At 43.9% G+C, this 21,443-nt stretch overlaps 1 protein-coding gene and 1 long non-coding RNA gene across 5 annotated transcripts in view; one reads left to right on the top strand and one right to left on the bottom strand.

Annotated features, from left to right (window-relative positions):
• Positions 1-5,510, bottom strand: part of LOC132086876 (uncharacterized) — a 67,610-nt gene extending 62,100 nt beyond the window's left edge. For both annotated transcript variants that reach the window (XR_009420448.1, XR_009420449.1), the window contains exon 1: positions 5,336-5,510. This is a non-coding gene — a long non-coding RNA (uncharacterized LOC132086876). The remainder of the gene's footprint in view (positions 1-5,335) is intronic.
• Positions 5,511-5,804: 294 nt separating this feature from the next.
• SMARCA2 (SWI/SNF related, matrix associated, actin dependent regulator of chromatin, subfamily a, member 2) overlaps positions 5,805-21,443 on the top strand; it is a 115,914-nt gene continuing 100,275 nt past the window's right edge. The window contains exons 1-2 of one of the 3 annotated variants that reach the window (XM_059491720.1): positions 5,805-5,976; positions 18,616-18,876. In XM_059491720.1, coding sequence (XP_059347703.1) covers positions 18,652-18,876 — 225 coding nt within the window. In that variant the 5' untranslated portion in view covers positions 5,805-5,976; positions 18,616-18,651. Of the gene's footprint in view, positions 5,977-6,143; positions 6,302-7,294; positions 7,459-18,615; positions 18,877-21,443 lie in introns of those variants that run through there. The other 2 variants (XM_059491721.1, XM_059491722.1) reach the window with 2 other exon arrangements.

Raw genomic sequence — 21,443 nt, 5'->3', positions numbered from 1 at the left:
AAAACCTCATTTGTCCCCCATACTTGTTTTCCACTTGGACTAAACTGAATCACCATAGTCTTTGTAATCATACAGCAAAGAAATTATTTTTCACAATCTGGTAAATTCAAAATTTTACAGTGTTAATTTTCTTCATGTATTCTGACACTGCCATGTAATTAGCATGATTGTAAAAAGGAACACCAGAGTAAGTTAATAATGATAGATTCTACCTGCCTCTTGTATTTAAGAGGCAAACTCACAGAATGTTTAAAGATGGGTAAATTCACAATTGCCATAGGAGCACTACTAACCACGGGAAGAACAGCAAAACAGATTCTCTAAGAAATCAGACTTCAGTTCAGAATTCTGGGTTTCCTCCACTGAACAAAAGACATCTGACCACATCCAGCAGGCTGTGTAACAGGCCAGGAAGAGCCAGAACCAGAAAACAAATCATCTTACTACAGGCACACAAGAAGATAACAGGATGCCAGAACAGCAACAGGTCAACACCCTGGAATGAATGCTTAACAACTGAGGACACTTCAGAGTACCAGAGAAATCCAGGCTGGGCATGGTTATCTTCAAAAGTCTTTTAAATTTCTTCACTAATGAGAATGTTTACAAAATGTGCAGCTGACACAAAGCTAGTGGGATTTGGTGAGCACTGCAGAAGAGAGGATTGGAACTGAAATGGATGTTGAGAAATAGCAGAGGCTCAGAGACCATTAAGATAAAATTTTAAAAAATCAAGTGTTATTCTTGTAAAAACATACACGCAAAACTGGGACTATTTGCTTGGGAAGTACAATGGCAGCCTGAAAAGAACAAAGGGAGAAAGAGATAACACAGTTATCTCTTCTGTACAAAGTCATCTCTTCTGTACAGAGTATTTCTCCTCTCCTGTAACATATGACATCAAACCAAACTCAAGAACTTTAGAGACTACAAAATAAATAGGAACAGTAGTGGATTATCTCAGCAAGGCAGCTCACCTTCCTCACACACCAGCTTTATTCTGGAATGTATTCAGAAAGGATCTTTCGACCAAGAAGATTGATAATAACCTCTATTAAGCTTTGAAAAGATCTCACTTGAATATTGTCTTTTCAACATAACACTCACAAAAATACCTTGAGAGGTTAGAGCAAATGAGGCTACTTTGAAACAGGCTCTATCTTTTAAACCTATGAATGCAGATAGATGACTGTGTCTCCAGAAAAAAAAAAAAAAGACTAAGGGGAAGGGGCATGAGTACAAGCACATTCATAACAGTTGTATTTGAACATAAGTTTTACTTTAAAATTAAATAGTAATTAACTTTTCCACAAGAGAAGGAAAAGCTTGAACCAGCTCCAGTTGACTTTGTTGTCAATCATACCAGGCTGAAATACACTCTACATACACCTGAGTATTTTATATTCAGATCATTACAAGCAGCAAAACAACAGATGGTTAAAGAGTAACCTTCCCTCCAGGATTAACCTTCTTCAAGGAAAGTACTGTTTCCCTTTAACAGACGGGTCAGGAGAAGACCACTGGAGGTCACAGCCTCCTCGCTCAAGCAGCATCCCCTAGAGCATGGCAGTCAGAATTTTGTCTAGACTACTTTTGAGTACTCTAGGGAAGGAAACTCCACAACTGCTCTGGGCAGCCTGCTCCAGTGCTCAATTAGCAGCACTAATTTCTTCCTCATGTTCAGGTGGATGTTTCTATGTTCCAGTTTCTCCCCATTATTCAGCATTACTAAGAACTTGGCTCCATCCATCAGATACTTACATATATTGATGTGATCTTCTGTGAGTCTTCTCCAGACTGAATAGGCCCTGTCCCAGCTGGGATGCTCCAACCCCCATCTATGCTGCCCTCAGATGGACAAGCTCCAGGAGCTACATGCCTCTCTTGCCCTGAGGAGCCCAGAACTGGATATGTTGAATTGCAGACAGTTCCTCTATGCCCACCTCTTCAAGCTGTCGAGGTCATTCTGAAGAGTTGAGCTCTCTCTCTCAACTCCTTCCAGCTTCGTGCTGTCAGTGAACTCACTGAGGAGGCACCTGCCTCTTGATCCAAGTCACTGATGAACAAGTTAAACAATACTGGACCAGTACTGACCCCTTGGGAACACCACTAGAGACAGGCCTCCAATGGGATCCTGTGCCACTGATTACAACCCTCGGGGATCTGCTGTTCAAGCTCAGGAAATTTGGGCTGGATGAGCGATCAGTGAGGTTGCATCTCACTGTCCACTCATCCAGCCCATATTTCCTGAGCTTACCAATGAGAATAATCCCAGAGACAATGTCAAAATCCTTGCTCAAAGTCCAGGTAAAGATCCACTGCTCTTCCCTCTCATCCACCCAGGTAGCTGTCTCAGCATAGAGGGGAATCAGGTTGGTTAAGCATGCTGACTACTCTTCATCATCTTTGTGTCCACCACATTTGTGGAGGTGGCCTCCAGCATGAAATGTTTCATTACTTTTTCAGGGATTAAATGAGACCAAGTGGCCTGTAGCTCCCTGGGATCTCCTTCTTGCCCCCTTTGAAGACCAGGGTGGTACTTCCCTTCCTCTAGTATTGTGGCACCTCTCCTGATTGCCGAGACCTTTTAAAGATCTGAGAGCAATCACATCTACTAGTTCCTTCAGCATTCATAGATGTGAAGGAACCCATCATAGCCCATAGACTTGTAGATGGCAAGTTCGCTTCTTCATGATTTACCTGGACACATGAAAGAACATTTTTATGCAGAAGCCTGAGCATAAAGCCATCTTCTTGGAATGATTTAGCTGTACCCCCTTTTCACATGCCACACAGGCTAAAGCAGCTGGATTCTGCTAAGAATCAGATGAAATACTAAAATATAATCTTTTCTGCTATTTCTGTTGCAGCGAGTGCAATTGTCTCTGGCAGACAATGGGTAGCAAACCCAGAAATAGCAGCCCTAACTGTTACAGCAGGGGTTCCGAGGTGGTAATGGTGAGGTTGCTGTAAACAACTGCAATTCCCTGGCGGCAATGATCTCCTTTTGGTAGAAGTGTCTCTGCAAGAATACCACCAATACATCAGTTTCTAAACAGACTTAGTATGTTGGTACCATTCTTCAAATAAACAAGCTTTAGTTCTACAACAACATATCTAGCTAATCAAAGACATACCTCTTTTTGTAGTAGTACCTCATCTAGTTTGAAAATTTTACATGCTATTTTACCATTAATGGCCACACCCAAACCATTAATTTAAGGACCCTCATCTTTTCTTCCTTTTGTTATGTTAGATAAATTAATAGGGGGAAAACAAATTTATCCTGTAGCATCTGACTATTCATCATGTTTACATATTCATTATGCATAAAGCTTCAGCTACTTAAGTCTCATATAGAGAAGCCTTATTGACTCAATTAAGATTTTCACATCAGGTGAATATGCCTCCCTTGACAAAAAACCACTCATGTTTCCCATGCCCTCTGGATAGATTACAATGAGATTCAATGGTACTTCATCAAAAGAGAAAAAGAGAAAGCCTTCAGACTGACACAGCAACAGGCATGTTCATGCTCTCACAAAATAAAATTGGCTTGTGCAACCTTCCCAAAATAATCATTAACTAAATATAGCTGCATCTATTCCAGAGGCAAGCGAACCTTTTTTCTTTTGCCTAAAAGATTAACTTTTTATTTCTTTTTCTTCTCTGTATGCTTTCTAACAAAAAGAATGGGTTGACCTGGTTTAGAATGGCTTGAGTGTTGCTGAATCCAGCAAACAGTTGAGCTGTTTTGAAAGAAAGCTTCCCCTCCATTATTTAATGTTTGTTTTCTCTTCTGCAGACAGAAAAGCCAAACAGTCCTCAGATTTACACTGGGGAATGGAGGAGGAAAAACAAACCACAAACGCAAATGACTGCCTAATGAGAGTTTCAGTATTAAGAAAAGGGTATTAAGAAAAAAATATAATGAAAAAGCATCTCTTTACCTCTTTCATTTCCATTAGCATAATGTTCCAAGAATGTTAACTACATTATTTTATCTCTTAGACAGCAGTTTGCAGCTTAAGACAAAGCTAAAACCAGAGCTATAAATTAAAAGTGGATCAAAAGATTTACATAATGACCTAAGTTATTTTGTATATTAAGATTTGAATGATTCGATTTCTTTGATTTTGTTCCCAAGTAAATATTTCTCACTGACAACGGTGAACTGAAAATATAACCTTTTAAACTTTTTACTTTATTGATACTTTGTGCTGTCCAGTTAGCACTGATTCTTACACACCTACCTTTCAGCATTTTGGTCATTTACATAAAAAACAAGATGAAGCCGATTAAGCTGGAAACAACAGAAACAGTAGTAATTAACACTGTATTGCCAGCATTGTAAATTGGTGATTTGAACAATAAAAGGAGCTTCAAGCTAAACACCGTGTAAACAATACCTGTTACTTTAAGAGCACAAGGTGCATTTGGCGCTTCCTGCACTGCTTCAGGTCTTTAACTACTCCACCAGACCACAACACAGGAAACTCACACCTGAGCTTCTGTAGTAGCTACTAATTTTACTTAGGTTCCTACGAACATACTTACTCCACTGTACAAAGTGGAATTTTACTTTCAGAATGGCAAATACCACCCGTGTGACACGATCTTTAAAGAATGTAACTACCTGCAACACGTAGTGCAGTAGTCTGGCTGTATTTTTTTTATCTCTACACCCCGCGTTCAAGAAAAAACAACAAACCCTCAGACACGTGGGCCCATTTCTTTAATGAAGTACTTAGTCGCCTGTTACATGAGCAAGTATAGCTTGTACAAAAAACATGCGGGCTCTGCAGCCCCTGTAAACCACCTAAAGCATTAAAAAAAACCAATCCAAAATTCAAACAACAACAAGAACGACTAAAACCAAAACAAACAAAAAATCTCAAAGAAATCGGCACTAGGATACGGAACTGGAAAGCGTCCTTCCAAACCAACTTTAAAAAACCTACTCAAACAGAAGCAAGCAAGACAGACCAAACACAACTGCACTATTTCCCCCCCCCAATCCCTCCGAAAAAAAGAGGTCCACCGCGGTTCTTCACCCGGGCTCGCTCTATGCGCCGATGCCTCAGCAGCCGCCCGGGCCCTGCAGCGCGAGAGGCTGCGGGCAGCCTCGGCGCCGCTGCTGGAGCCGGAGCCGGGGCCGGGGCCAGAGCCGGCCTGACAGGCCGGTTCCGCTGGAATGCTCTCAGCAGCCGGCTCTCGCCCTCTGCTACCGGAGACAGGGGACGGGGTGTAAGTTTTCCCCACCACGTGTTTTTTTTTTAAGGGGGGGAAGACACCCGCCCTGGGCACGCACATACAGACGCACACACACACTCACTCCCAACAGCCAGACACAGCTGATTCCAGGCCCGTCACGCTGGCTCCTCCCCGCCCCCTCAGCGGGGCAGAGTCACAGCGCATTTCCAGCACCTTCTTCACCTCTTCCCCAAACTACTCCCGCGAGTGCCGCCCGCGCCCTGCTGCCGCCTTCGTGGGGAAGGAGGTCCTGCCCCTCTCTCCGCGCCGCAGAGGCTAACTGGGAGGGGCGGAGGAGCGCGGCGGCGGCACCTGAAGGGAGCGCAAGCCGCCACCGCTGCGCGGCCAGCGCGGGAGCGCAGCGGTCGCCCGCCGCACAGCGCCGCGCAGCGCAGCGCACCCCGCCCCGCGCGCGCTTGCACACCTCCGCCCCTCTGGCCTCCCGGATGAGCGACAGCTCCTCAAGCCAATAGAACCGCCTCTTCTACGCAAGGGGGCGGACACTCCCTGCTCGGCGGACCAATGGCAACATCGCTGCCTGAGCAGTGGCGTCCGTGAAGGGGGGCCGGAGGAGGGGCACGAGTTTAGGAAGAAGAGGAGGGAATGGCTGTCATCAATGAAGTCATGTTCGTAATCTAGTCCCTCGCTCCGGTTCTGGACTCGAGTGACTCACTGAGGGGGGAGAGGAGCGACAGTCAGCACGGCACTCCGCCCGGGCGGAAGGTAAATACAACTTGCAACTCGGTCCGTCAGCTCCCCGTGCCTGGCACTGTCCTTTATTGTCACCGGCTGTGCCGGCTCGCACTGTGCCCACCTTCCGTCTCCCCATCGCTCCCCTTCCCCGGGCACGGCCCCGCCGGTCCCAGCCGCCGCCGTGCCACCTGCTTGCTCTCCCCACCTTCCCCGGCGCCCGGCCCTCCCGAATATTTATATGCCCTAGTGGGTGGAGAAAAGAAAGTTTTGATCCGGTATTATTCTGGAATAATCACGATGCGGATCGCCGGAGTTGGAGCGACGGAACCCCCACGGAGTCGCCGGTGACTGACTCGTGAGTCAGCGGCACTCTCGGTCTTGCCGCCCTGCGAGCGTGTCACGGGCTGCGGGCAAAACGGCCACGGGAGAAATAGATCCTTGGGGAGCGACAGCCCAGACGGACGGGCCGGGGGAGGCACCGCTGCAGCTGCCGGGGGTCGCAGGGTGAAGTTCAGGGTGTCCGGAGGCAGCAGAGCGCGGTGCGGCGCGGCTGTTTCTCTGCCGTGGCACACGCTGGCGCAGACCCAGCCGAGCGAGGGGAAGTGGGGAGGCATGGGGAGGGAGGAACATGGTGCATGGGGGAGCGGTCTCGCCTGCGAGGAGAGTAGCGGCATTCCCCGGGAGAGCCAGGGAGGCCATGATCCGGATCATCGCTGCCTGCCTGTCGCAAACATTGCACACACTGGGGAGGGGGAAGAAGCGGGGGCTGGGACTTTAACCCAACAGGGCTGCGGCTCCTGTTGCTTTTCGGTCTCTTGTTTTTAACTGTGCAGTCACTCCTACTGTAAAGGTGTTGCGGTTTACTTCCCAAAATAGCTTGCATGTCGTCGTACCCCTCCCGTTTTCCCTGCAGAAATTCGCCCCCTTCCTCCTCCCCACCTCCAAGCAGAGTAGCACAAAACATGCGCTTACAATTTTGGAATCGCCTGCCAAGCAAAAAAGCGTTTTATTTCCGGTGTGCGCGGAAATTTATTTTTTTTTAACCCGGCCGGGCGGGAGCGAGGATGCAAACGCGCGCGGATGCCCAGGTAGCTGCAGCTCGCCTGCCCCTATGTTGGGAGAGGGGACGGCGGTGTTTGGCACCTGGAAAAGTTCTGTGCCCAGCCGGAGGCGGGGGTGGGCGGCAGAGCGCTGCTGCAGCCAGGTGCCGGGCGGGGCCGGAGGGCAGCGGAGCCCGTCCCCGGGCCGCTGCGGGGTAGAGGCGGGAGGCAGCGGCGGCGGCGGCGGGGGGAGGATAGGAGGGTGGGTGGCCTTTCTCGTCCCTCCGCCTGTGCAAGCGGCGGCGGATCAGGAAGTCACCGCCGCCACACACAGGCGCACAGACATGTTTGGTCGGCGTGACATGGTGGCGGAGGGAAGGAGAGGCGGGGAGACGGGCCCAGCCCAGCCCTGAGGCATGACCCGGCTGGTCGCCCGCCCGGCCGGCCGCCCGCCCGCCTGCCTGCGGCCGAGGTACGGGGCCGTGCGCGGGCAGCGCCGTCAGCAGCGCACCCGCTGCTTCGTGGAGGGGCGGGGGCAGGCAGCAGCGGGGCCGCATTTCCAGGCAGGGACGTTTTACAGCCTGTTGGCCGGGGAGAAAACTTTCCAGAAAGGCTGGAGGGGGGAAAGCAGGGCCCTGCTGGTTGTGCGTGCCCGCCCCGGCGCCTTAGCGGGGGAGGCGGCGGGCGGCCCGGCGCCGAGGCCTGCGCCCGCCCGTCCTGCAGGGCCCGAGCACCCGAGGGCAGAGCAGCGGTGCTGCCGCCCGGGGAGGGAGGGAGCGGCCGCCTTGCCCCGCCGCCCCCCGGAGCTCCCGGGTCGCGGGTCCTGCGCCGCGGCTCTTCCTTGTGTTCACGGTGCAGAAATGGAGTTTCTTACGTTGTCTCCTCCCCTCTTAAATTTATAATGGTGGAACTACAAACTGCGCACGGCTGGAAAAGTTACAGCTCTTCTAACTCGATCTGAAGTTACAGTTTAACGAGCGACTTGGGTCGTTTTTTTTGTTTTGTTTTTTTTTTTCCCTGAGCGTGCGTTATGGTCAAGTAAAGGGAGTGTAAAAGTGTCTGCAGATTACGTACATCGTACCGAATTTGGTTTTTCTTGATATCTGCTTCATATGTTTGATAGTCGGACTTACCGAACGTTAGGCTAACGCTGTTCTTTTTAGGGTGTATTATTATGAATATTTATGTGAATATGAATATGCAAGTAAATAACTAGCTGAAGAATTGAAGAAAAAAAGTTGTTGGTTTTTCGGTTTTTTGTTTGGTCGGGTTTTTTTTCGCTGAAAGTGTTCAGCATGCTTTCGTTGAAGAATTGATCTGTGGTCTGTGACACGGCATTGTTCCGTTTGCATTCTTGCTTTGCTTTAACTTTCTGAAGTGTTAAGTGGTTTTAACCACAGACCCTAAGACCCAAACGATAAACACTGTACCAGAATTTAATTCCTTTGGTAGTGTACCAGTTACTTGTTCGAGGTGGGGCAGTCTCCTCTGTGCAATTTACTATTGTTGTGCAAATACGGGCACACTTTCTCTTTCCGAACCTAATTGCCCTATTACTGTCTCTGACTTTGTTTCTTTTGTCCTTTTGTGATTCTAAGGAAAAAAAGTAATGTTTCAGAAGGATAGGCTTGCCTCAAGGCAGGTTGTTATGTATACATATATATCATTTCAGTTATAGAAAGCAAAAAGACTTTTTGTATAGTGAGCTTTTAAAATTTAGAGTGGATCATACAGCATATGTGGACCTACCAGAGGTGAGAGTAAATCTTAATTAAAAACATTATATCTCTCATGAGTTATTTCTCAGCTTTAAGACTGGTATTTCTGTGGTGCATGGAACATATGCCAAAGGACTGTGTTCAAAGCAGTCTTAAATCTTTTGTTCATTTCTGAAGTAGTCTATGAACGTTTCTTGTCAAGTTTGAAAAGTGCTTTCACCAGCACCTGAGGCTTGAAAATTGGCAGGAGAAAAATTCCTTCAGCTCACTTACCTATATTATATATATTCATGACAAAGGTGTGAAATTACTATCTCCATATATATATATTTCTCAGGTTTTGTTGGACTTTTGAAGTTAAGGTCAAAATATGCACAGTAGCAACTTAAAAAATGTCTACACTTTACCTCTGTCTTTTTGTTGTCCTGATGAGTAATATTGCTGTGAACTACAAGTGATCCTTTCAGAAGGAAACTCCTCATTCTTTGTGTGATTTAGAATAATTTTGCAAATTAGTCCTCAAAATGTCTATTGCATTTCTGTGTGTTTCCTGCTTCTGTCAGAATTCTCTATGTGTAGTAGGTGTTTCCTGGACCTCCATCACTTTTGGATGTTATCAGATTTTTGATTCTCTACTAGAATGGTAAACACAACATTATGGCATAAAGATCATTTGTCATAAAATTGGCATTAGAGAAAAGCTCATGTCTTATTTCCAAGATAAAATAAGAGAAGGATGAATAAGGGAAGGAAGTAAAGCTTTCTTAAACACAGTTTTGATAGTTTGTAAATACAGTAGAATGAGAAGACTAACACTGAAAATTGTTTTCTTTGTTTGTGACACCTGTATAAAGTTATTACTTACTAGGCATTAACATTTTCCTGTTTGTCTCCAGTTGGCAGAGAATATTTCCTATTTATCACTTCAGAGTTTGAACACCTAGGTGGATCATTTAGAGGTGGGACATTGGAGAAAATGTTAAAATGATAAGTTTGTTTTTACAGTAAATGTATGTTTTAAATACAAGTAACTTGTATTTAAAACAATTTTCTCCCTTTTTCCTCCTCTTCTTCCCTGCTTAAGTCAAGCCAAGGCCTGTTGGTAATGTGGTGCATTCCTTTCCTTTTGCCTGCATCTCTTATGGTTTTTTATTTAGAAACAAATGAGAAGACTGTGGTCAATAACTGTGGTTATTACCTGAGTAAAGCTCAAAGTGCGAAAACCTAATCCATGACCATTCAGTAGTGTCCTGTATCAGTTTCCTGTGCTTTAAATTTACAGTGGAATCTACATATGTGGCAAATGTGGGATTGATCTTGGACATTGCCTGATGGCAATTAAACTTTTGACTGTAGCTATCTGCTATCTTCTTTTCTTGAAGGCTACTGTCTTCTGCAGCAAAGCTATCAGGAAGGATCATATGTCTGTGCTGTAGTGTCTTCACAGTAAAGTCTGGCAGCGTAGGTTAGCCTAACTTGTGTGCACTCCAATTTGTGATTATGCTTTGTGACAGTCTAGAGTACTTTCAGCTCCCAGCTGTTAACAAGTCTTTTTTTGCTGCTGATGTTAGTTTTCCCTGAGAGGGTAGGCTATAAGCTAGAGCAACAGAGAAAAGTTGAACTTTGTGTAAAGCTGAAATATGTATACAGTAGGAGTAAGCATTTCTACAATATTTCAAGGTGAGGAGTACTGACTTTTACTATAAAGTAAACTGTCTCATACTACCTGACTCCACAATGAAGTTTCTGGTGTAAGCATTCCACCTGTTTAATGAGCTGTATGGGGATGCTCTCTGCGGTTTCTGGCAGAGAGCTAGACACACAGCTAAAGGAGTGTTGCAGAGGTTTTTTTTCTTCTGGCCTAGGTGTCTGGATAAGTAATTAAGGTTCAGCATTTCTGGTTCTGTGGTTAGTATTTTAAACTACAGATGCCCTTGCAGAAGGTTTTCAAGTTACGCTGACATGACATAAATGAACATGCAAAGGCACATGTTAGTGTGTTTGGCTTTTCTTACGTGAACTAATAACTCTGGCTGAAGGATTTGAGTCTTCTCTCTGATTTTTGTTGTTTCATGTAAACCTGTTTATTGATTGAATTGTCATTTAATGAGATGCCAGTAATTAAATCATGATAAAAGGTAATGCAGTGTCCTGCATACAAAACACTGATTTGCTTCTAAGTGTGATAAGTTATTTAGTGATGATGAGCTATGATTACTAATCAGCTCTTCTACTTTGAGCATATTAATTTGATTATAGTTAGCAGATTATGTAAGTAATACAAATCACTGACGGTATAATTCCATGTTTTCGATGGTAGTATAATAAAGAGTATAATAAAGATAGCTCCTGTAGCCTATAATGTATCACAAGTTTACAGTTTATCTTTTCAAAACCAGCTGTGATTCGTGACTGCAGTTGGAAATGTAACTATTTCCCTTGTGAAGACAAAGTTGCACTTTGCAATGTCTGTGTGGCTGTTGTGTGGGTCCATATTTCATAAGCTCTAAGCAGTATAGTTTCATTGCTTTCCACTGCATATCTGAGGCAGGAGATGTGGCCAAAACATCCTGGCTGAGGTTCAATTTAGGTTGAGAGGAAAGGCAGAAGTTATATTGGATGGTGAAGGGAACTAGCTAGCAGAGTTATAAATACTTACTGCTCCATCTGTTCTTAGACTTGGTGTGTGCCCTGTCAAAGCAGTCTGTAATCCCTGGATCTTTTTGGGTGTACAGCTGGTCTTGAATTCCAAAGTAGTGCAAATGGTTTTTTACCTGCTGTGTTTTTGTTTGAGATCTGCTAATACTTCCTCATGTGAAAAAAAATCCCTGCCTTTGTTACCCTGTGGGTTTTTAGCAGGTTTATACCAAAATGTGTGTAAAATAGAAACTGATGAGGACTATATTGTACAGTGAATTAGTTACATCTACAAAACTTTCTAAGTGTATATAAAATGACAGTGGAGAAGCATTTATGCTTAGAGGCTGTTATTTCAAATTGTTCACAGTGCAGATATTCACTGTCCTAAACTGTTTGATCTAGAAATAGTTGAGCAGAGATCTTAAGTCTCCCTTAATCTTGGGCTCTTGGTTTTGTGGCTGTTTGTGTTTGGATCTGGCTCTGACATACGATAGATGCCTTTTTTATTTCCCTGTCTTAGCTCTGGTTGTGTCCAGCAAAGGTGGAGAAATTCTCTGAGACGACAGGAAGAAGCATGTGATTCCCCACAACTGATTCATTTACCAGTAGTTCATCTGGAGCGGTTCACAAAAGAAAATTGGTCATGTTGATGCAAATAGATCTAAGAGGTGGTAAAGGATTACGGTTCAGGAAAAAAACCCCATCCTATTTGAAGTCATGTAAATAATACTACTCCAGTGAGCATTTTGAGGAAACTATAAGATTGGACACTTGAAAAACAATTCAACAACATGTAATGTGTTCAAGAATCAGGGCCAAGAGCCTCATAATTTAGAATGATAAGATGGTATTTTTAATTTTCTTTTCATTTCACTATAGTGTTGTAATTTGTTGGAAACATTTACTTTTTTTTTTGCCTCTCCTTCCCCCTTGCTTTTTAATTCTAATGGGCACTACTCATTAAAAAGCAGTCCAAAGAAATAGGTCAACACTGGCTTTTGGCAGGGAGTTGGCTTCATACTGCTTTTTTCATTGCAGGCACCAGAATTTAGCCAAAATAATACCAATACTGTCTGCATGGAACTCGGTGACTTTTGGATGTGTTGTTTTGTTGTAGATTTTTGCTTTGACTTTCATGAGACTTTCATAAAGGCCTAAATATTCCCCAATATAGGTTTTACAAATTACTTTTTTTTTCTTTTTCTCTGATGTATAAAATGTCTGAATACAAATCTGTTTAAGAAAATTCCCAGTTATGTGAGATGTATCTTCGCTCAGAGAAAGGTGATGAGGGGACTTGGTCTGGTGCAAGTGACGCATTCACCTCTGGTAGTTACTGTTTTTCATAGTTTGGACATTTGCTATCCTATTATAAAGAATTCTGAATTTTTCAAATTTGCATGCAGGATATGTTTAATGTATTTGTCGATGGCAGTGTAACTAATGGACTTGAGACTGGAGCTAGTTTTTATGAGAATTTCGAGTTGAATTTGAAATAGGCTGAATAGGTGAATAGAGAGAAAGATTTTAATACCCATTTTAATGCATGGGTATAGGTAGATGTCGTTTGTGAAATAAGATATTTTGGGATACTGTATACTGATAGAACTTTTATTATTGATTGTGTTATGGTTCTGTATACATTCTTCTGGATTGTAGTGGTGGTGCTAGTTATCTGCTTTGTTAAATGGATTGAATTTTGTTTATAATGCACATAGTGCATGACTCAGCTGTGAGAGCGTCAGTCTTAGATTTTGCAATATCACAATTGAAACATGTAGAAACTATTTGTTGTGTGGAAATGTGTGTTGTCCTTCATACAAAACATAGGCCTCTTAGAGGATGGTATGGTGTTTGCGGCTGAGAACATTTGATAAGTTGATTCCTTTTGTGGTCATGTTGTGGAGTTATAGAGGACTAATTAGTGACTGTAGAGTTTTGAACTGAGAAGCTTCATAGGCATCTCTGCGTTTTACCTTGCAAGGAAACAGGATCCCAAGGTATCAGGTCATAGAATCACAGAATATCCTGAGCTGGAAGTCACCCAAAAGGATCATTGAGTCCAACTTCTGCCACTCCACAGGACACCACAAGAACAACACCAGATGCCAGAGATCTCTGTCAGGCTTGGTGGCATGACCACTTCCCTGAGGAGCCCATTCCAGTGCCCAAAAAACCTCTGGGTGAAGAGTCTTTTCCTGATATCCAACCTAAAACTCTTGTGACAGAGCTTCAGGTCATTCTTTTAGGTCCAATCATTGGTCACCACATAGAAGAGACACAGTGACATTGTCTGTCCCTCCTCCTTACCTCATCAAGAAGTTGTAGACTGCAGTGAGGTCTTCCCTCAGTCTTGTCTTCTCCTGGCTGAACAAGCTAAATTACCTCAGCTGCTCCTTGGTACTTGTGGTTTGGGTCTTCTACCATCCTCATGGCCTTCCTTTGGACACTCTCCAGTAGCTTTATATCTCTCTTATTGTGGCACTCAGAACTGCCCCAGCACTCAAGGTGAGGCTGCCCCAGAGCAGAGCAGGACAATCCCCTCCCTTGCCTGGCTGGCCATGCTGTCCCTGATGCTCTCAGGCCACACTTGGCTCTCATGGCTGCCAGGGCACTGCTGATTCATATTCAGCCTTCTGTTGACTAGGAGCTCCAAGTCCCTTTCCCTGGCACTGCTTTCCAGCATCTGATTCCCCAGTCTGTACTTCAAGGGTTGCCGCATCTCAGGCACGGGATTTGGCATTTGGCTTTGTTAAACTTCATACCTTTGGTGATGGCCAAGACTTCCTATTTTTCTAAGTTTCTCTGTAGGGTCTCTTTGCCTTTGAAGGAGTCAACAGCTCCTCCCACTTTTGTATCATCTGCAAAAGTAGTATCCCTTCAAGTCCTTCTTCAGTCTTTTGCGAATGTAAGCCAGCAATGTGCAATTCCGGACCAGAAAGCCAACTGCATTCCGTGTGGCTCACAGAGTGAGGGAGGTGGTTCAACCTCTCTACTTTTCCTTCAGGGACCCTATCTGGAGTGCTGTGTCCAGGTGTCAGGTTCCCAGTGTAAGAAAGACATGGACCTGTTGGAGTGGGTCCAGAAGATGGCCTTGAAGAAGTTTAGACAGAGCACCTCTCCTGAGAAGGAAGGAAGAGAGAGTAGGGGTTTTAAGAGGATATTTCAGGGAGACCAAATTGTGGCCTTTGACTGTCTGAAGGGCCTTATAAAAATGAGAGAGAGGGACTTTTTGTATAGGCACACAGTGGTGGGACAAGAAGCAGTGTTTTTAAACTTAAAAAAGATATGTTTAGATTAGCTGTTAGGACTAAATTCTTTATAGTGGGGGTGGTGAAGCACTGGCACAGGTTGACCAGAGAAGTTGAAGATCTCTATCTCTGCAAGTGTTCAAGGCCAGGTTGAACTGGGCTCTGAACAACCTGATCCAGTGGAAGGGGTACCTGCACATGGCAGAGAGGTTAGAACTAGATGATCTTAAAAGTTCCTTCCAACCCAAACCATTCTGTGATACTGTGTTTAAGAGCACGGGGTCTAAGAAAGAGCCCTGTGGAAGCCACTAGTGACAGGTCACCAGCCTGATGCTACCCCATTCACTGTAACCCCTTGTGCCTGACCCATCAGCCACTTGCTCACCCAGTACTTGATGTGTTTATCCATCTGTGTGCTGGACATTTTGTCCAGAAGGATCCTGTGAGAGGCAGTATTGAAGCGTTCACTGAAATCCAAAAGGATTGCATCAACTGGCTTCCCTTGATCAAGTAAGTGGGTTACTCTGTCATAAAGTTAGGTTAATTCTGACAAGCAGGACTTTCCCATCATGAACCTGTGTTGGCTGTGACCGATGGCTGCATTGTCCTTCAGGTGCTTTTCAATACCTCCCAGAATAGTATTCTCCATAATTTTGCCAGTCACTGAAGTGAGACTGCCAGGCCTGGAGTTTCCAGGCTCATCCTTGCTCTTCTGGAAAACTGGGACATCAGCCAGCTTCCAGTCAACTGGGACCTATCTGGATTCCCAAGTCCATTAGAAAATCATAGAGAGAGGTCTCGTGATGACATCAGCCAGCTCTTTTGAGTCTTCTCAGATGAATTCCATTGGGCCCTATAGATTTACAGGGAATTGGGAGTTGATCATTCTCACAGCCACTGTCCTCCAGCTCAGGGCCCTGGGGCCCATTAATCCATTATTGGCATTGAGGACAGAGGCAAAGGAAGCATTAAACATCTCTGCCATGTCCATGTCCTTGTTTGTGAGGTGGCTGTTCTCATCCTCTAAGAGGACAATGTTATTTCTCCACTGTCTTGTGCTATTAATGCGTTTAAAACCCCTCTTTTTATTGTTCCTCTCAGTTGTGGCCAGCTTCATCCTCAATTGAGCTTCAGCATGACAAATTTCCTCCCTGCAGTGGTGAGCAGCATCTCTGTGATTCTCCCACATCACCCGACATTACTTCTGCTGAGCCTACACCTTCTTTTTTTGCCCCTACCTCCCAAAGAAGATTCCTGTTCAGCCAAGCCATCTTCTGCCTCCCCTGCTTGACTTCTGGCATTTGGGAATTGCCTCTTCCTATGCCCTTAGAAGATGGTGCTTAAAATGTGACCAGCACTGACAGACCCCAGCAGCTGCAGAGCATTTTCCCAGGGTACCCTACTGACTGATTCCCTGAGCAGCCTGAAGTCTGCTCTCCTCATGTCCAGAGTGGAGGTTTTGCTCGCACTTTTCCTTCTGTCAACAGATTTTGAGCTTGATTATTTTGTGGGCGCTGAGGCCAAGAATGGGCACCAGTCACCATATCTAGATTGTTAACCCTCCCTGTTAACAAGCATGAAATCAAGGACAGCATCTTTCATAGCCGGCTCTCTTAGGACTTGAACTATGAAGTAGCATCCAGATGTTTTAAGAATCTCCTGGACCTGATTGTGCCAGCTGTGTGGTCTTCCTAATTAACATCTGGCAGGCTGAATTACGCCATAAGGAAAAGTTTTAGGGTTTCCCTTGGTTACTTGAGGAATTGATCTCATTGTTGTGCTTGTATGATCTATAGCAGCCTCCCATGATATATCTTCATTATTTGTTTATACCTTAATCTTACCCCAGAGGGTCTCAATCTTGCTGTTGCCAGTTGTAAGCTCCATACATTCTTGTCCCTCTGTTATAAACGATGCTATACCCCTACTTTACCTGTCCTGCCTGTCCTCCTGAAGAGCCTGTAAGCATCCAGCAAGACATGCCAGTCACAGGACTCATCCCACTGAGTTTTTTTGTCAGTGATTTCATATTTCTGGCACTGGGCCAAAGCTTCCCCTTGCTCCTTTCTCATGCTTGTAGTTCATTGTAGCCTACACCTCATGGAGCAGATAGAGTGATCTCACTTCCTCAGGTTCTGGTATGCCATCCCATTGCTTATTACTGAGAAGCCTGGTTTTATCCCTTCCTGCCTCCCAATCTAGTTCAAAGCTGTGTCAATTAGCCCTGCTAGCTCTTGTGGTAGAGCTCTTTTTCCACTCTGCAAAAGGTACATACCTTCAGGTATCAGTATGCTATTGTAAAAAAAAAAAAAGCAGATTCTGCTGATGACATCCAATTTTGGACCCACGTGCTTTGGGGAGCAGCAGACTTCTCTGTGACTTGGGTCTGGTCTGCATAGCAGGTCTGCTCTGCACAGCGAACTTCCCTTAAGAAGCAGTCACCTATATCAACTACCCTTTCCTTTTTATTAACAGGGGCAGTCGTGGTAAGAGTGGCAGGCTGTCTTACTCCAGATGGTTCCCCCATCCCAGAAAGACCTTTGTCTACCTCATCAGTTGACTGTCCGGCCCATTACAGGGCATCATACCTCTTGTAAATGGTACCAGTCCTATTTGTTGTCTTCAAGTTTTCAGGAGGAAGGGTGTTCTGGCTAGTGTGGCCAATGGCCAGCTTCCAGTGTTTGTGTTCAAGAGACCTCTGCCTTCCTGCCTGGTAGGGTTCTGAGTCTGCCTGCATCTTCTCTTCAGTAGAGGTTTGAGACTTGTGAGACATTGAGAATGGCCTGTCAATCTCTCCCTCATTCTCACAAGTACTGCACAGGCTGTTCACTTCACCCATGGCTCCTTAACCTGGCAACAGCTCACTTAAAATAACACATCTTCTGTGACAGGAGTGATGGTCAGCCGCGGCCCTACGGAGAGGCATCAGGCACTCCTGGCAGCCTGAGTCCTGAAGAGCTTCATCTACCAATGGATAGTCTAGCTGGCTGAAGGCTTCTGACGTGGCTGGTGCAGCGAGTTCAGGGGGCATGAACTCTGTGGCATGTCAGAAAACCATACCTGAGGGAGCATTCACTAATATGAGAGTGCCCTTCTTCTCCAACCACTGGGTCTGTTCATTGCCTCTGTTGGCTGCTCCCAAGTGGTCGTATGGGAGCGCAGCCAGTGTGCTCTGGTCACATTCACTAGGACCCCATTTGAGAGAGTTGGAGCAGCCGCCATCCTTGCTGGCTGCAGTCATGCCCGGTCGGCTGCTCTAGGGCAAGCTGCCAGTCCCAGGTGGGTGTCAGTGCTCCCCTGTGATTCCCCTGGCTCCAGCCCTGCTCACTGCAGTCCATGGCTCCACACTGGAGCTGTTTGCCTTGGCAGGGAGTGATTGGGGGCAGTGAGGCCATGTTCCAACCCATCGCTGTCACTGCTGGCTCTGCCCGCTCAGCCACTCCAGGGCAGGCAGGAGCCATGTCTCAGCGCTCTTGGGCAAGTGAAAAAAAAGTTCTGAAAATAGTCTTAATAATCCTTTTAATGTTTTCACTCTACTACCATGAATTTTACAAGTGCAAATTTCAGGCTAGTCACAGCTGTTTAGGGAAAGATTTTTTAACATATAGGTTACAGAGATGTCCTGTCCTCTTTCCTGCTTTTAGCAACTACTGTGCTGTGCTTGGCCCACATGGCACATCTGGTGATAGCAAGTCAGTTCAGCCGTTTTTCTGATAGATGTTTCGCATAGCACACCAGCTGCTGTGTTGGGTACCATACAAATGTCCAGAAACTGAAGAGATTATCAGGATCCTTATCTTTCTAGTGGGTTTTTAGAAGGATGGTCAAGCTAATGAGCAACATTAAGGACTGTGTAAGCCTTTTACTGCTGGTGACAGCTTGCATGTGTATTTGTGTACATGTTTATGTGTGTGTGTATGTGTGTGTGTAACAACTGATTTTATTAAATTTTTTGCCTTACCCCTAATGTCACATAGAAATTGTGGTTTTGTTTTTGTTTTGTTTTGTTTTTGTTATTAGAGCTATTCTGCTAATTGAAAAGGAGACAGAAAATAGATGTCCACGCCTACAGACCCTGGCGCCATGCCTCATCCTGGTCCTTCCCCTGGACCAGGACCTTCACCTGGACCGATTCTGGGACCTAGCCCAGGACCAGGGCCGTCTCCTGGCTCCGTTCACAGCATGATGGGGCCAAGTCCTGGTCCGCCCAGTGTCCCACATCCAATGCCAACAATGGGGCCTACAGATTATCCACAGGAAGGCATGCATCAAATGCATAAGGTAATAGTTTATTACAAGTGAACCTTTTTTCCCTACTTCCTCCACTTAAACTGCACATTTAGACCTGCTTAATTGCTTCTATACATCACCTGCAGAACTTTAGCTATGCTCTTACTTCTTTCTTTCTTACTAAAGATTATTGTTGTATCAGATTAAACACAGCTTCCTTGTTCTTAGTAGACTACTTTGGGGTATAGTTAGTAGTTTGGAAATGTTAATTTGTGAATTGTACTTTTCAGTAAGACAGATGTTACTAGGGAGAAAAAAAAATGAATGATAGTGTTAAAACTTTAGGGCATACTGTTCTAAGCACTTTTTTTTGTTTTTGTCTGTGTGGGTGTAGCATGTGGTTTTTTCTGGGGTGGTGTTTAATTTTGAATGAAATTATTGTTCTTTTCCTTAAAAAAAACAAAACAAAAACAAAAACCCCAAAACAATCTTAATCCACCTTAAAGGATTTCTTTTACAAATTTGTTTACTCTTCCATGTTGAAAATGTGGTTAAAAAACATGGCTTTCAAGTTATTTTATGAGGACTCCATCTTACAAAGGAATATAAAACGACGTATCATGATGGCCTATCATGTAGAACATGTCAATAATTGTACTTCTGTGGTTATTGTTATATACTTAAAATTAGACTGTGTGTGCTTAGACTGTGTGCTTAGACTATCATTAATGTTTTTTGCTTTGAGGAAATACTTGCCTGTGTGGAAATTCCTTTGTGAGTACAGTTTCTTTACGTATTGTCATTTTTGTTTGGTTGTGTACCAGAGATTTAGAACCCGGAATAATTTTGATTGCAGTGATATTCTACTCAGAAATACGTAGTAATAGCTTACCGAGCCAAGATATTGAAAACATTTTGGCAGCTATTGTTGATTACACTGGGAATTGTTATATGCACATAGAGAAAAAATTCCAATAAAATCTGTTTTAAAGTGATAGAAGCATGTTTTAATCTTCCTCTTGAAACTACGTCTTCATTTTGACACTCTCACATATGGATCAGTTTCATTCATTAAAAGAATATCCAATCAGTAGGGACGTGACATCACCATATTTTACATGAAGAACTAAAAATATTGTAATAACACAAAGACTAGATGACATGAGGAGGCTGTGATCCAGCTTTCCATTTGCACTGACCTGCTGTAATCTCTGAGAGGTCAGTATGTGCAGTAGCTATAACATTTGCATTTGAATCTTGAGGTGTCTGATTTAGCTGCTAGCCAGATTAGACATTTGTAGTTGGCATTTTTTTGTTTGTGGGGTCAGTTACAGCCCAGCTTTTCAGAACTCTGTCACCAGACTTCATAGGCAGGGTTCTCACTTCATTCCTTTCAATTTTTCTAGTACCTGTAGAAGAAGGTGGCCCCAGGAATTTTGCATAGAACAGCTGAATACTTCACACATTGTTTTTAATTGATATATCCTGTTATACTGATATATCAGGCAGTCAGTCCTATGGTATAGTTAGAAACAAACCAACAAATGTCATCCCACATTTTTTCAGGGACTTCAGAGAACATCTCACAAGGTTCTGTGAGTCAGAGCAGAAAGTCTCCCATTGAGGTGGCATTGAAATATTTTGAAAAATGTACCACAAAGAGTCTGGATAGCCTATTCAATGATGATCATTCAGTATAGTTACAGTAAATTACCTTTTCTATACCTTGGTTCTGAAAATGGAATAAAGATTGTAATTTCACAAGTCTTTATTTTTTACCAGCAACAGGCTTACTGTTGTCTTTTACATTTGTACTTCTGAGGTTCCAGCATGTCTTCACATGTGATACAGGTGAAAAAAATAAAAAGTGAAATAAAATCTTACTTAATTTTCAGTCTATATGAGGTTTTAGGTCTGTTTTTCTGTGCAACTCCAGAAATAGTGTATTGGGATAACTGTTGGAAGGATATAAGAAATGCTGTAGAAGGGTGCCTTTAAATTATTTTGCAGGTCTTTCTGGAGTGCTGTTCATGAAATTAAAAAACTGGTCAGCCACCTGTAGCTGGACCAAATAAACATTTTATTTTTGCTAAATAAAATATGCTGACTTGCAAGCCATGATATATCATAACACTTTTTTTAAGTGAAATGCAGTAGAAATGGGGGATTGCACCAGAAGTGTCCCAGTTTTGCAGTTGCTCTGTGGGATACTTATGTATGCACTGGCATTTAACTCTTCCTTTTAAAATTCACATGCTTAAGTGAAACAACTGTGTTAGATGTTTGACTAGCTTACAAATGATAATATCATGCAAAAAGCTTTAAAAAATCCAAAAGATCAAGCAATACCTAAAAGTGATTGAAACAAATTTTATTAATAAATCATAATTCCTAAAGCATGTTTACTTAAGAAAAGTTGTTATGAAAATTAAAGGTTGTATATTCACTTGGAAACCAGAAGACCTTTCCACGGGAAAATTTACTATTAGTTTACATAATGCAGTTTTGACAGAAGCAGTAAATTAACTGCATTTCTTGCTGGTTTCTTAAGGACTGTCGACCAAATTTCCAGCAAAATATAGGTCCAGATTTTATTGAATTGTATCATGGATGCATCA

The sequence above is a fragment of the Ammospiza nelsoni genome, chromosome Z, assembly GCF_027579445.1.
Source record: "Ammospiza nelsoni isolate bAmmNel1 chromosome Z, bAmmNel1.pri, whole genome shotgun sequence".
Taxonomy (NCBI): domain Eukaryota; kingdom Metazoa; phylum Chordata; class Aves; order Passeriformes; family Passerellidae; genus Ammospiza; species Ammospiza nelsoni.
This window is presented reverse-complemented; position numbering and strand designations above follow the sequence as displayed.